This window comes from Rhamphochromis sp. 'chilingali' (assembly GCF_963969265.1).
Source record: "Rhamphochromis sp. 'chilingali' genome assembly, chromosome: 7".
NCBI classification, from domain to species: domain Eukaryota; kingdom Metazoa; phylum Chordata; class Actinopteri; order Cichliformes; family Cichlidae; genus Rhamphochromis; species Rhamphochromis sp. 'chilingali'.
Genome location: NC_137934.1, coordinates 28996515 through 29011885, shown reverse-complemented (window position 1 = coordinate 29011885; position 15371 = coordinate 28996515). Strand labels below are relative to the sequence as shown.

General features: G+C 43.3%; 1 protein-coding gene across 1 annotated transcript in view; it reads left to right on the top strand.

Annotated features, from left to right (window-relative positions):
- Positions 1-15371, top strand: part of gmds (GDP-mannose 4,6-dehydratase) — a 205685-nt gene that overhangs the window by 75971 nt on the left and 114343 nt on the right. The window contains exon 7 of the mRNA XM_080888036.1: positions 4545-4672. Coding sequence (XP_080744162.1) covers positions 4545-4672 — 128 coding nt within the window. The remainder of the gene's footprint in view (positions 1-4544; positions 4673-15371) is intronic.

The window sequence follows — 15371 nt, the reverse complement described above, 5'->3', positions numbered from 1 at the left end:
GATATAATGAACCCACACACATTAGGGTGATTGTAATTGAAAACATCCAAAACAGAGTTCAGTGGAGCTGCATTAAGTCGAGCCTAGTAGGTACTAGTGGAAAAGTGCTATTAGAGAGGGTTCGGGGTCACAAGATCCAGCCCTAACTATACGCTTTATCAAAAAGGAAAGGTTTTTAACCCTAATCTTAAAGGGAGGGGAAGGGAGCTAAAACTGTATCTTTCAGACTAGAATAAACCCGAAAGCTGAACTAAGATCCAGTGAATCCAGTGAGGTGAATAAGGATTATTTTGGACAGTGACTCATGCAGAGCTACTCTAGTAGAGTCAAAAATTACAAATGCAGAACTGGAAATGATCATTATAGGTCACCTTTAGAGAAATATGACCTATAAACAGTACTTCTTTTACAATGTGGTTCATTAAGAGTCTGGGTACCAAGCCATTCCACAGTTTTCATTAAGAAAATAGAGAACCCGATAACATCCTGTGAGTAATCTTGGAATATACTTAGAAGGTGATGAAAACATACACCAGGTCTGAAGGTGGAAGAGGAAACTTGGAATGAAGGAAGGAAGTAGGTGTTTTTTACCTGTGCAAATATCATCTTGATAAATGTTTGGCCTAATTCAGGACTTGAGTTTACTCAGCTTTTCAGTTTTTCCAGAGCTAATGTACCATTTTTTGCCTTCCCACAACCACACAATGTGTCTTCAGAATAAATGTTACAGAGGAGAGATTTGAATAAATTACACTGTGGTTGATTTCCGAACAGTAAATGCACATAAATACGCTCTCAGACAGTAATATAAATGAGTGTGACTCAGACATTTTGAGGTCTGGGTGTGTAAGGTCTGGACCGTCACACACTATGAGACTTCACAATTCACCTTTCTTTAGCAGCACAATTCTAACGACAGAATCCGTTGAGTAACCTAGGTCGAGCTAAAATTTCCTCAAACCCGCAGTCCACTCCCCGAGTTCCCCAGAACCAAGCCCCCAGCTGACAGCTCCTGCCCTATCCTGTCTGGGCCCACGTGGCCTGGCTCTGCATTGGAGACATCTCCATATATTTCTCCTCAGCCTCCTCCTCCTTTTCCTCCCCGTACTTGGTCCCAGCTGTGCCAGCGAAGCCTGTGTGTTACGTTTTTCCTGTTGCTTCTCTGGCCAAAAAATGAAAAAGAATAGTGGAAAAAAAGAAAAGCGCTTAAGTAAGACTGAGGCTGAGAGAGAGCGCGAGTGTCAGTTTCTGGCTCGGGTTTTGCTGTCTGCTCAGTTTTCACGGCCCGTGGTTTTATTAGACTTTCCGCCGGTCTAAGGTTAAACGGCCACCACTGCCCCCTTTGGGCTCAGAGCCTCCTGTTAGCCCCCCCAGTTCCCCCCTTGCTTGCCTCTACCCCTCCTCCTGGCTGCCCTGCAGTGCTGCTGCCAGTAAAGGAAACACATTAACACCCGGGCCAGTAACAGAGCAGGCTTTGTCCATGGCCAGGCAGGCCGGTCCATTAGGTCCATGCTCTGCTCCACACTGGACCAATTAGAGAAGGCAGGGAGCAGAGCCACTCCAAACAGAGGTGTGAGCTTTACAAGGAGACTACAGGTGTGCTCAGGGGGAAATAATAGACTTTATTACTGATTGGGGTACTGTGCTATACTATATATCTCTGCCACCTTTTTAAGAGCCAGCTTGGCTCTGCAGAGTTTTGACAACCTGTGTTTAACCTGCAAACTTGAGTTTCCCTTGGATGTTGGATCAAATCAACCCCCTGCCTTCCAGTTTACTGCAGTTACCAGTCTGGGCTCTTGTTACAGTACATTCCCTTGCACATTGCCAGGTCCTAACATACACTATATAAAGGGCTTCAGCTAATGAAAATTCTTGATGTAAAAAAATATCTTGCAATCTTTTGAAAGCTGTGTCCTGTCCATATCTGTGAAAATCTATCATATCATCTTTCAGCACCTTGACCAACCATGATACCTGCATTGTTATTTATTTATTTTTGCAGGCGTGTTGCCACTCTTTACATACCCGTGTCTTCATCGCCTTATTAGATAGTTTCCTTTAATCCAACAGTCTTGTTGCCTCTAGTTCAGATCCAGAGCTCGTTTGAAGAAGGCAAAGTTTCTCTTAGAAGCGATGTTTGGTTTTGAAGGGCCCCGTTTAGCTTGTGGCACCATGTTAGCATTAGCAGCTTCTGACAGATGACTGGAGCTAAAGGCTGATGACATGTCTAGTCCAGCTGAAAGCAAAAGCTGAACCAGTGTTTTTTTTATATGGTGGACTTCACTTGTCCAACATATATACTTGTTGTTCTTTGTAGTTTTATCGATAGCTTGTGATCAGTTGTCCTCTGTATTGACCTTCTTGTCTTTAATCAAGGCATTTGATCTGTTAGTTGCCATGAAGGAATAAGTGAACGTGGAGGCAAAAGGGGCGAGCATAAGGATTAGAGTGAGTTTTACAAGGGCCAAATCGTGATGGCTAGACGACGGGTCAGAGCCCTGTTGCTTTATCATTGAGTAAAGCTAAAATAGGACAAAAATTAAACAGTTTTCCAAAGCATTTTTTTTACATAAGGGGAGAGAAACTGTTCCAAATCAAAGCAGCAGCACCTGTCTCTAAAATCGAACTAAGCCCACGAGTATGGGTTGTGTAAAACATACAGTGCAACTCATACAGCAACATTGTGTATAGGCTTTGTGGTTAATACATCCACGTGGCAGTGATGGGATAAAAACCTGTCTGGCTAATACAGATGAGAGCAAAGCTGACAATCATGAATATGTCAGTGGTAGATGAATAATTGTTGGTTAATATGATTACAGAGTTGGCGGGAGCGGCGGTATCTGCCAGAACAGATGACCTGCCAGCTTTGAGAATAGCCCCTGAGGCCAGGAGAGATGATCATGCAAAGACGGGACAGGCCTGACATCGAAGGGGGTTTCCACTGACAGTTTATGCATGCTCTGTGGACACGTGCTATTTCAAAATCTGTGTGTCAATAATTTTGATTCATAGACTTGAGAACAATAGGTGGCTTTTAGCGTTGATCTCCGTTTTGTAGTGTGATCCAGAGGAAGCAGAGTGAATGTACAAATCCTCATTTGCACTTTATTAAACTCCAGCTCAACATGGCGGCTAAGCAGCACTGACACAGGGGGCCATGTGACCTGCTACCAGCACACAAGTATGCTGTATTTTCTTAAATAAGCGTGTCTAACCTTCCCTGGTCTGTTTCTGCTCAGGCCGCCCAGGGCTGTCTCTTTCCTATGAAATAATTACTACAAATTTTGTGCGTTCGCATGATTGGGTTCATGGGATTTTCCTGCGTCTAAATGGAGGCTCTGCTCCATGTCAGGGGAACAGTGATACAGTGATACAGTGTCGAGACAGAGCTGTGCTATTACAGCCAGGGACGGGCGCTGACCTAAAAGGCAACATTCATCTTAAGCATGATGAGTTCAAAAACAGCATGGAGGGGCTTTTAAGAGGGCTCCGAGGGGTCCACCAGGGTTGTGGGAGATTTATGTACAGTAGAAATGTTGAATGAGCTAAAAATAACCAACACTTTGATGCAAGTTTGAAGCTTTTCTTTGAAATTGTTTTCACAGATTCTACATGTCTTCCATTTTAAACATTAGATAGGAAAGACTAGCCAGAGTGAAACTCCTTAAGGGCTAATGTGCTGCTTCAACAAAGATGGTGGTATTATTAGACATGACACCCTAATATTTAGTGTTGATTTCTATTGATATAATACTGTATTTGGGTTGGAGGGCTGGCTCCCTGCAGCATCTTTTTCCCCACAGCGTGAGCAGAGAACATGACACCGGCCCACGGTGTCCCGCCAGAACACCCAAAAGTGCTTCTAACCATTCGAGCCGCACAGAAACAGTCATTAGAAGCTCATTTGTTTTGCCACAGATCATATCGCCATGTGTGTCAGCTCAGATGAGGAGCATCGCCAGGTGATCTGGCATATGAATCAGCTGTCAGTGTGGTGTTCCTTTACTGGACACTGCAACCAGCAGAGCCAGGGTGGTCCTGTTTGGTTGTCAATTTCTCTGGAACTTCCCTGTTGTGTGTGCGTGTGTGCGATTTGTCTTGGATTTCAGCCCAGATTTGTCACCAAAAGTGAATTTGCGAGAAAAATCATTGGAGGCTCTAATGGCTGTCATGTGAGTTGGTAAAGACCTGATTTGACTCTGGGTTACTTTTTAACTTTCTCTTTTTTTTTCTTGTTTTGGCTATAAGGGGTTTGGAAGAAAAGCGGAGGTTTGGAAGGCTGTTGCCGCGTGTGCTTTTCTGTGTGTGGGGTCGACTGTTTTGAAGAAGTTTGTCTAGGATCTCTAAATTCTATTTTCATTTAGGAGGCCCTGACTTCACTTATCTGCTCCATATTTTTTCTATTTGTATTTCTTTCTTTTCTATTTGTATTTTGTGTGCACTGGGCCAAACTGAACCTCTCTTACATTTATATCCTTCGCGGAGCATAATTGAATTCAAAAGATGCTAACAAAGCATTATTAACGTGTGTGTTTTAGGTGCAAACTTTGTGACGCGTAAGATCAGCCGTTCTGTGGCAAAGATTCACCTTGGCCAACTGGAATTCTTCAGCCTGGGCAACCTGGACTCCAAGAGGGACTGGGGCCATGCCAACGACTACGTGGAGGTAAAACAAACACCGCCATTACCACACACAAGCTTAGAGGAATATATACACACACACACAAACATACACGCACCATCACACGCATACTATCTCTGCCTCGGAGTTGAACCGGGTTCAGATGTGCACATAGTATTAACGGAGCATGTTTTCCCAGCTCATTCGAGGCCCCAATATGCGATCTGCATGAAGCCTCCTGTGATTGTCTGCCAAAAGAGAAACAGAGATAGAGAAAGAGAAGGGCAGCGGGAGGAGAGGGAGAGTGCCACATGCTGTGAGGCCACAGAATGCACTCTGGTTTCCCACAACTCACCCATGTCCCAGATCCCTTCAGGCCCTCGTTTGCCATTCCCTGAACGCCTGCAAAAGAAAGAGAGATATTAAGGGAACGCTGCGTCCTGGGGACGATGACAGAAATACTGTGTTTGTGTTAATGTAACGGTGCCAGCAGCAAGCAGAGAAGGAGGGGTGGGGAGGTGAAACGAACAGTGGGGTCGCCACGTTGAGAAGGAGACGGAGCTGAAATTGTGTGTATGTGGGGGGTTTTTTTTTTTGTTTCTCTCCAGTACGTACGTGTGTGTGTGTGTGTGTGTGTGTGTGTGTGTGTGTGTGTGTGTGTGTGTGTGTGTGTGTGTGTGTGTGTGTGTGTGTGTGTGAGGAAGCACACATTCCTGCGTGTGTGAAAGTGTGTGATAGGTTAAGGTTGAAGAACGTGTGTGTGTATGTTCAGATGAAAGACTCGACGGGTTGCCATGTCTGACAGCAGACCTCTTGCAGCAGGCTGTGTTATTATTAAGAGGTGATGGTGGTGGTGGTAGTGGGGGGTGCTCTTTGAGATGGGTGTGGAGGTGAGGAGGTTACAGCGGGGAACCTCAGTTTAACAGGAGAGCGCAGTGAGGGGGTCAAGGCATCAGAGCAGAGTGTTGCGGCTGTGATTTGTGCTGTTAAGGCGGGGCAGGGAGCCCTCGGTGGCGTCAGCGAAGCATCAGTCACTGCGTGGTTACGGGAAGACTGCTCATCAGTCATGTCCAACGTAAGCACATTGTCATTTTTGGCTCCTGTCACAGGAAGTCTGACTTGGTTTGCGAATGATAAAATGAAAGCATATCTTGTTAGTTTTTCAAAAAGAAACTGTGATTGTATTCTGATGTCATGCACATGGTTCACAGTGGATGAAATAAAGGATGGTGCACCCAACTATCCAACGACCCCTTTGAGTGAGCACTTGGAGACAGTGGGAAGGAAAAACTCCCTTTTAACAAGAAGAACCAGACTGGAGGAAGGGCAGCTCCGTCACAGATTAATAATAACTCATTTTTTAATTAAAAGTGGTGTATAAAAAAAACAAACAAGAGGTGCCTGAAGAAGAAACACTCACTGCATCATGGGAAGTCCCCAGCAAGCCTCGGACCATTGTAGCATTACTAAGAGAGGGTTCAGAGTCACCTGATCCAGCATGCGTGTTCCAGCTCTCATGTGAGAAAACAGTATCTGTGACTGACTGGCTTGAGACTTTTGATGAATTAGCAGTGTTAGCTATTGGAGTTTGAAGATCCTAGACATTAAAATTAGTCTGTTTTCCACTCTGTGGCAATTTAGAGTGAATTTCGAGAGTGCAGTGCAGGTTTTTTATTCCTTGATTGCGGCTGACATGTAAAGTTTTCACGTATGACTGATCCCATTAATACTCTGATTTGTACAGTACCAGATAATAATACTATATTATTACATGATCTCAGTTAATAAATATATAATATAATATAATATAATATAATATAATATAATATAATATAATGTAATATAATGTAATATATGAAACAAGGCTAACTTTTATTCTTGCGCTAGAAAAATGCTGGCTGTTAGGTCTCACTGAGCGCATTTCTTGATCTTGTTATGTTAGTCTGACTGACCATTTCTGTGCTTAATGCCAATACGTGCAGCCGTGTTTATGTGTGCGTGCGCTTGCTTGTCCAGGGCACCCTGGCATGAGACGCTCCAGGTTTCCTGTGGGAACTGCCGACATTCCAGCTCTGGTGAATCAGGCACCTCCTCGCTCTGCTTCTCCTGTTTCGGAAAGGCGGATTTCGGGAAGCCAAACAGAAGCTGGAGGTGCTGAGGGGAACTGAGGTGGAGGCGAAGAAGGGAAAGGGTGAGGGGGATGAGGTTTGAAAGAAGAGGTGAAACAGACGCATGTTTGTGGGACGTTTGTGCATTAAGCGAACCATCCCTTCTGCTGAAAGTTCACCCCACCCAGAAGACCATCAAACGCTGCAACTGTCACCACACCGCCTCCCCCTCCGTCTGCCTCCCTCGATTTTACTTTGAAATATCCATCCAGTCAGCATCAGCACTATGTTACCATGGCAAAGCCAAACAACTGGCAACCTGTAAACAGAACCATGTGTGTCTGCTTTAGGCTGACAACTGCTTTTCCTCCTGGACTCTCTTTCCCTCTCTTCACCCCACCCAGGACAGGGAAATTGCTTGTAATTGGCTGTGGATGGATTGCGGGTGGCAGGAGGGGTGTGCTGTGTGTCTGCTCTAACGACGTCTGAAGGCGTGCAGCTGGCTGGGCATCGTCTCAGCCTGGTATCGGGTGTCCATCCCAGGCAGGCAGACAGACAGGCCTAGAGCTTCCCAGCTACCCTCACTGGAGGCCTTTATTATCATTAAAGTATTAAGAAGCTTCAGCATAAAATCGACAGATAAAATAATTTAAATCCTCTTGATCTCATTTTCATGAAAGAGGTTAAGCTTTGGACTTTTTCACTTTTGTGACTGTGTTTGAAACATTTGGCTGGCCTTTTTTTCCTCTTTTTCTTTCTCTCTTTTTTTTTTTTGATTGCGGTTCTCTGCGATTTGGCGATGCAGAACAAATTTCTGACTCTGAGCCTGCCCGAGTGAAAAGCAAACCCACAGCAATCAGTCACTGCGCTATCTGAGAAGATAAAGATGTAATAGTCAGCCACCTTTCGCCAGGACTGCCCTCCTCCCTACTCTCCCCCTCTCCTCTCACCCTATGCCGACATCCTGAGTAGGCTCATGGTGGGTACAGCTGTTTGGAGCCCCTACCACCTCCTCACCCCCTCTGTCACCCTCCCCTTCTGGCTACAGAGAGCCATTTCCTGTGTGGAGAAGCAGGCTGATGGGGAGGGAGTGGGAGCAGGAGTCAGCCTAGTGGTTTTGGCCTTTTCTCCCCCTCGGGCTCCATCCTGCTTTAGTTTCTCGCTGTCTTTTTGTCCATTTCCTCTCCCTCTTGTGTTTTATTCTTTATGTCCTTCCTACCTCTTAACCTTTTATTATTTCATCTTTGTACTGTCACAACTCCACCAAACTCTTGCTCCCTCTTGGTGAGCAGCTACCACCCAGTTACTAGATATTTCCCTCCGACATCTAATAAGCAGCTCCTATTTTTCTCCTGCCTTGAGCTGGCTTTCCTCTTCTCCCTGCTGTATGTCTCGGCCTACAAACTGTTGCCAGATGAGATGTGGTTGACCCGATGGCACACCCCGCTTTCCCGCTCTTGTCTTCTTTGAGTATTTATTTTCAAAATATAATTACTTGTGAAACTCCCGTCGTTGGAAGGCATTTCATCGCTGTCCTAAATGTGTGTGGTTGCACCTGTATGGCAGTAGCTCTCTGATTCCTGGCATTGTGTGAAGGCAGCAGGGTGGCAGGACAGCCTCGAGGGTGTCATTTTTCACCTCGTTTATTTTTCTTATCCGTTTTTTTTCTGCTGCAGCTGCCTCTCCGTGCAATAATGGTTACAGATGAGGCTAATTAACCAATCACAAAGCAGATCAGGGCCAATCAAAGATGATTGATGAGAGCAGCAGGCCATCCATCACATGTTTTTGGCCTGGAAGGTGACAGTGAGGGCAGGCTAGGAGTGTTCGTACAGTAAGACAGACATTTACATCAACATTTTGAACTTTTAGTTATCCGGAGTGACTCAGTACCTCGTCATCATCTGTTTTGTCAAGACCGTAGGCTTGATGTAAACGTGGATGTCTGGCTCTGAGCATGGAAGAAAGTGGAAAAAAAACAACTTTGCATTTAAATGCATGGGTGCTGGATAAAGAAACAGCAGATATAACAGTGACATATTCAGCAGCCACTCTTCTTCAAACTTCTGACTAATACAGCATAACCATGATAAATGATTCAATTCAATTTAATTTAAATAGCACCAAATCACATAAAACCGTCACCTTAAGGCACGTTATACTGACTGAAAGACCCTACAACAATGCAGAAAAAACAAAGAACACTCCAACATACAGATGACCCCCTATGAGCAAGCACTTGGCAACAGTGGGAAGGAAAAACTCTCTTTTAAGAGGAAGAAACCTCCAACAGAATCAGGCTCACGGAGGGGCGGCCATCTACTGCAACTTGTTGGAGGTGAAGGGAGGAAGATGGAAGAAAGACATGCTGTGGAAGAGACCCAGAGATGATAACTAATGATTAAACACAAAGTGAAGAATGAAGAAACACTCATCAAAGCCCACGGCAGCCTAGGCCTATTAGGGAAACCTGACCTTAAGCTTTATCAAAAAGGAAAGATTTAGGTCTAATCTTAATGTAGAGACATTGTTCAGTGGAAGAGGGGCCCAAAGGCTCTGTCTCCCATTCTAATTTTAAATATCCTAAGAACCACAAGTAGCCCAGCAGTCTGCGAGTGAAGTCTCTCAGCTGTGATTTGCCATCAATCATGTGGAAATATGAAACGGTGCACACGACATTTTTCTGTATCCACAACACTTCACTTTTTAAGAGCATAAAGAATTGATGTTTAAGTACATGTAGGATTCAGTAATTCATTTCAGCACACATACCCAAAAGTCTAAATGTTGTCTTATGCATCAGAACGGCACACAGTGACAGGACAAGAGGTTTATTTCTGGTGGTGTTGACCTATGATGATTTGGCAAAGAATGTTTTCACATGTCTACATGCAGTCCCGTGAAAGTACCAAGTACTCCTTTACTATTTCCACAGGAATTAAGAGGATAAGCAGCAATCGCATGCTTCTAATCAAATGAACTTGAATAACTGATGATCAGCAAATTCGAACACTTCTGTAGAAGCAGATGTTTTGACGGTTTGCTGGTTTGGAGCATTCCTGCGAGCGGATGTGCCAGCAAATTCAACCCAACGTCAGACTGCGCAATGTTCAGTGAAACTTTAAAAACCCAGAGAGCCGTGCATAAATGAACACCCGCAGAGCACAGCAGTTATTCAGAGAGCTGATAAATGTCTTTGCCTGCTCAAAACACACACGACATAGCTAGAGTAATAAAGACCCACAATGGGAGCTAATAAGGGAGAGGAGAAGGAGCATTCGATTTCACCACCAAGACCTTCTGACTACAACAGCAGCTTCCTGAAACCTCTACGCCTACTTGTTGAAAACACCCACCTACTCATGCCTAAGTGCAGAGCAATACAGTGAGAAAGGGACTTTGACTGAAGCTACTGTCCCACACAGCGGCTGTGCACACACTGATGTACATGTGATTGCGTATGTGCACGCTCTCTTGTGTTCATTGCAGGTGAAATGTGAACCGCAGCTTTAGTAGTAGCTCAGTAAACAGGAGTTTGCCCCCCTCTGGGGAAAAGCAGTGAAACCTCACCAATCCTCCAGCCACCTCTCCATGCATGAATGCATACATACACACTAACCCATGGGGCTTATTTCACCTACAAGTACATTCACACAGCATGATGACTGAAACAAATACAGCTCTTTATCCCTTATAAAGGACTGGTAAGGATATGTGAGCCCCAGGTTGCCCCCAAAGAGCCTTTAAAATCTTTTTTTTTTGGGGGGGGGGATAATGGGCCCAACTCCAGACTTTCTATCTAGGGAGGCTCTTGAGGGTGTTTTTATTTCATTGCAGTTTAAATACTCATCTTGTCGGAGTTGTAGTTTTATATATGCACCCTAAAGTTACCTGAAATAACACCAACCTTTCTAGTTCAGTTCGCCTAAAAGAAATCCTCTAGCAACAGGTCTAGCAATTTTGTATGAAAAAGAAGAACAACAGCGCGTGCACGCACATGCTCCTGTGCTGTTGCTGAACCATGCTGCACAAAGAAGTTACTTATCACTTGCTCTGCCTACTATGAGGCATGAGAGAACATCCAGTAAACAGCGATCTTCATCTTTCTGTTCATCTTGCTTAAACTGTGCATTTCAGATTATTTTGATCGCAAACAAAATACTCCCCGTGCTGTTTACCAGTTTATGTTATTATGACTGTTGATGAGTTTTGACAAATGTGGCCATGTGAAAAAGAAAGTTTCCACAGGACTGTACTACATGCAGGCCTGTAAAACACCCTTACTGCCTCCACAGGAATTAAGAGGTCTCAGCAAATTCATCCCAAGATCAGATGTTGCAGTGCTTAGAGAAACTGCAAAAACCCAAGAGCCACATGTCTCACACTACAGACTTCATTTAACACGTTCAATGTTAAAGTTCTTGACAGAAAAATTGGAAAAAGACTGAACCTATATGGCATGTTTGGAAAAGTGGCCAGGAGAAAGCTTCTTCTCCTTAAAAGAACATAACCACATGGTTTAGGTTTTCAGAGATGCGTCTGAACAAACCACAAGACTTTTGAAACAATGTTAGACAAGATCAAAACGGAGACGTTTGGTCGTGATACATGCTGCCATGTTTGGTGAAAACCAACACAGCATACCAGCACGGTGGTAGAAGGCTTGTGATTTTGGTTTGTTTTGCTCGTGTGTATCCCACAGTATGCTAGTCAAACGTGAGTTCATTAGTCCAATAGCTAAAGCTAGGTCAAAATTAGGTTATTTAACAGGACAATGATCCTAAGCATAATAAGAACCATGAATGGTTGAAAAAGGATCAAAGAGTTGCAAAAAAATCTAGAAGTCTAGACCTCAGTCTTTGAACACTAATAGACCTTTAACAGGCATTTGCTCATGCAACCTCAATGAAGTTGTAAAGAAGAGTGGAGGGAAAAGTCTTCTACAAGACTGAGCCACTGATAAAGTCATAGAGAAAACAATTACTTCAGGTTTTTGGTGCGTAAAGTGGTTCTAAAAACCACTGGATCTCGCGGTGTACATAGTTCTTTAGAGGATTGAGTCCTTTAAAAATGTAGAAGAAGCCAAAATGACATCAAAAATTCAAAATGTTGAAATTCCTCTTAGACTGAGAGAAACTTGGAGTTCCAAGGAGATTTTTGTGTGTACCAGATATCATACATGTATGATATGTCTAGGGGTCCACTTCCACTATCCGTGTGGAAAACAGCTTTTGACGTGTTCATTTTAAGCTGGTTTAAAGCCCCAAAAGCAGTTTATTTGTGTGAACAATAAGAGAAAGAGCAGTTTCATAGCACGTTCACACCTTTCAGTGCTTGCACCCTAATCTGAGAAAAAGAAAGCTGCAAAAACAAGCAGTTCAGAATAAAAACTATTGGGTGATAATATCTTTGTTTTCTTACTGATGACGTGCTGTTTTAACATGTATGTTTTGAAATTTTACTGCGACACAAATTTCACGTTTGCCAATATAATTACCATAAGTTGCAAATATTTTGTCTATTGTTTTTTTTGACCATCATACCTAAACGTACTTGGCCATACTCAGGTAGGAAGACGAGAGCTGGCTCTGCATAATCACCGAGTGAAACGGTGTAGGAGTTGAGCTTTGATAGAAATAATGAATTGGGTGAGATTCTTGAGACAGATGTCCAGGGAGGCACTCTTGCCCCATCTGTCCAGATCCTAAATCACTGAACATGTTTACTGTGGCATCGCACCAGAGGGACAGAGAGAGCGAGGGGCAGTGGGAGTCTTAGAAAGGCGAAATGTTGAATATGTTCACAGCACAGATAATTCAGCGGGATGATTCATTGAGGAAAGATTGGGTAAAATCTACTCCCCCTGATGCTCTAACAATAGAAGAACAGATAACAGATCCATGATAGAAGTGAGGAGACCTTGTTAGGGTTGCTTTCAGTGCGTGAAGGTTGTATGTGTTTCTACATGTGATATGTATTTCAGCTGGGAACACTGCCACGAAATCCCAGTAAGGGGTTTAGGGAGATTTTCGGGGTTTTCAGAGAATTACTTCCTTTTCTTGCCCGTTCTCCTGTAGTGTTCACTTCTTTTTGACCTGTTCTGCTCGTTGTAAAAAAGTCAGACCTTGGAAGTGAATATAAAGCAGGTAATCAGTTTGACTATTAGATTTATGCAGGTAAAGAGTAATAAATAATGACTGCACTTTTAGAAGTTATATTACATGTACCTGGAAGTAAAGTGCTTTGTGTCATTAAAATAAAAAGAAACAAAGCTATGAAAATGTTAGGTAAATGAGGCCAAACCTGAAAATCACGTTTTATACATAAAGAAAACGTACCAGCCTTTTTAACTTCAAAAGGCAAACCTGCTGCCTTCCATGTTTAACAGCTAAAGAGGCCATACTCTGTGTTCAGACAGTAAGGAGAGGGTGATGGGATGATATCATTTTTCCTCAATGAACCATAGAACAGAAAAATTTACTCTAATCAACTCAAATTTGACTCTAATCAACTCAAATGTTGTTAAAGTGAGTAGTTTTGCAAAGTTTTGTTGTGCCGTTTTCATCAAAACCCACAAACTCCATCTTCTGACATGCAGAAACAAGATGAACCGTCTGACTGATCTGAGAAAATGGATTTGCTGAAAAGGAAATGTATGTGGAAAATAAAGCAGCACATAGATTTGCATAGTGAAATCTCTTCAGTCACATCAGTTTTAACTGTAACTTTTGGACCAACATAGATTGGAAACACTTGAGCTGGAAAAGTAAATGGAAATATGAACAATTACAAGACGGTGCAAACTTGATCTAGTAAAGACTGATAGGATGAAAAGCTCCAGGACAGCTGCTGCAGTGTGTGGTTAGATGTGCTATGTTTTTTGATGTGCAGTTGCTCTGTGTTTGGGTCCTTAAATATCGTTAAACTTCTCAGATCTTGTGTCTCGAACTAAATTAGCTTTGTTTTTCTTGCTTATTAGTCAGCGTTTCTGATCTTTTTGGGCTTACCATCTCTTAAAAATAAGGCGAAAAGCACTCATTATCCCCTGCTGTGGGAGTAGGCAATGAAAATAATTAACTCTGACACAAGTAACGACTTTATTTTCCTGTTTCAAGGCCGTTTCACTCAATAAAAGTCGGGAAATGTAGAGTCTACAGGAATACAGTACCAAAACCATCTACCGTCACCATCTTTGTAAGAACAGCTTTTGGAAGTTGTAATGTTAGATTTACTGAGGGGTTTTTTGATTGTTAGAGCAAATCACTTTTACATCAAAGGTAAATGATACATTTACAGTAGGACTGCCAACACTTTTTTTCCCTGAGTAGAGGATTCAAAAACAGCCAGTTGTTGTTGAGTTTGCCTTTTTAGAAGAAACCACTGCCTGTCCAGCTGGATGGCGGGAAGACTCTGGTATGAAGACTGTCTTGCTGTAGGTCATTTTTAAAATAGAGAAGAAATGTTTCAGGAAACGTTTTGGACAAGAAAGAATCTTTGCTTACCAGCATGGAACATGCACTTGTGTTTTTGTAGCCTGGACCTTAGGAATAAGTCTTTGTAATAAGAAGAAAAGAGAAATGGCTGTACTGTTACTGCTGAGCTCCAGCGGTACTTCAGAAAAGTCTCATGTCTGTGTGCGCAGGCCGCAGCAGCTGGCCATCTCTCTCAGACTGACAGGCCTAAGCTCACCCCTGCTGGGCTGAGGATGAAAGCAGATGCTCTCCTCCTTCCTTTCCCGCTCTGTTTTTCTCTCCTTTCTCTTTGCGGCCTTGTGTAACCAGAATCCTCAGCTTTCATACGGAGCCTGCAGGATAGTTTGCACCCTGGAGTCCTGCAGAAAGCAGAGACACACAATACACCAAGTGACTGACATATTTGATGCTTTACTATGAAAAATCTAAGCAGATTTTTCTGCGATTGCAAAGTAAGCCAAACTGCTGATATGGATCCGTGTTTATTGCTGTCTTAACACAACACCATTGTGTGAGAACCCAAGTGCATACCAGTAGAAATGAGCACAAATTATCATGTGAAGAAAGAAAAGAAGCGATAAACGGCATAGTTTGCCTAAACATTCAACGACAGTGTTCAGTATTTATGTTTTCCATAGTCTGCACTTAAAAATTGCAGTCAGCTTTTCAGTTTTCAGTAGATGGATTTTGATGCAACCACTGATTATTGATGCGAACATGCTACACAATTTAATATACCAAGAAATTAAAGTAGATCAGCACTTCTCTTAATTAAAAATGGAAAACAAAGGCCACAGAGTGTGCTTCTTTCAGTGTGTCCTCACCTGTTTGTTCTAAGGGTCAGCGCAAGATTTCAGCAGGTTTGGTTGAAGACAAATTTGTGGGTGAGGTGGCACCTAAACACATGCAAAAGAGAAATATACCTCCCACCTTGAAAGCAGGGAGCAGGACAGGAAATAACGGATGGGCTGACGTCTCTAGAGGGGGGTTGCCGGTGGTCATGCAGGGCACCCCGCTGGGGATTTAACAGATCAGCACAGGAGGGAGGGAGTCAGCTGGTGATGACGAGAAAGAGTGTGTGAGAGAAGGCTGAAGCCTAATGACTCTTTTCTACTAGCAGCTACTCAGCTTGGCTGACTCTGCTCAAATTTGGTGGTTTCCCAT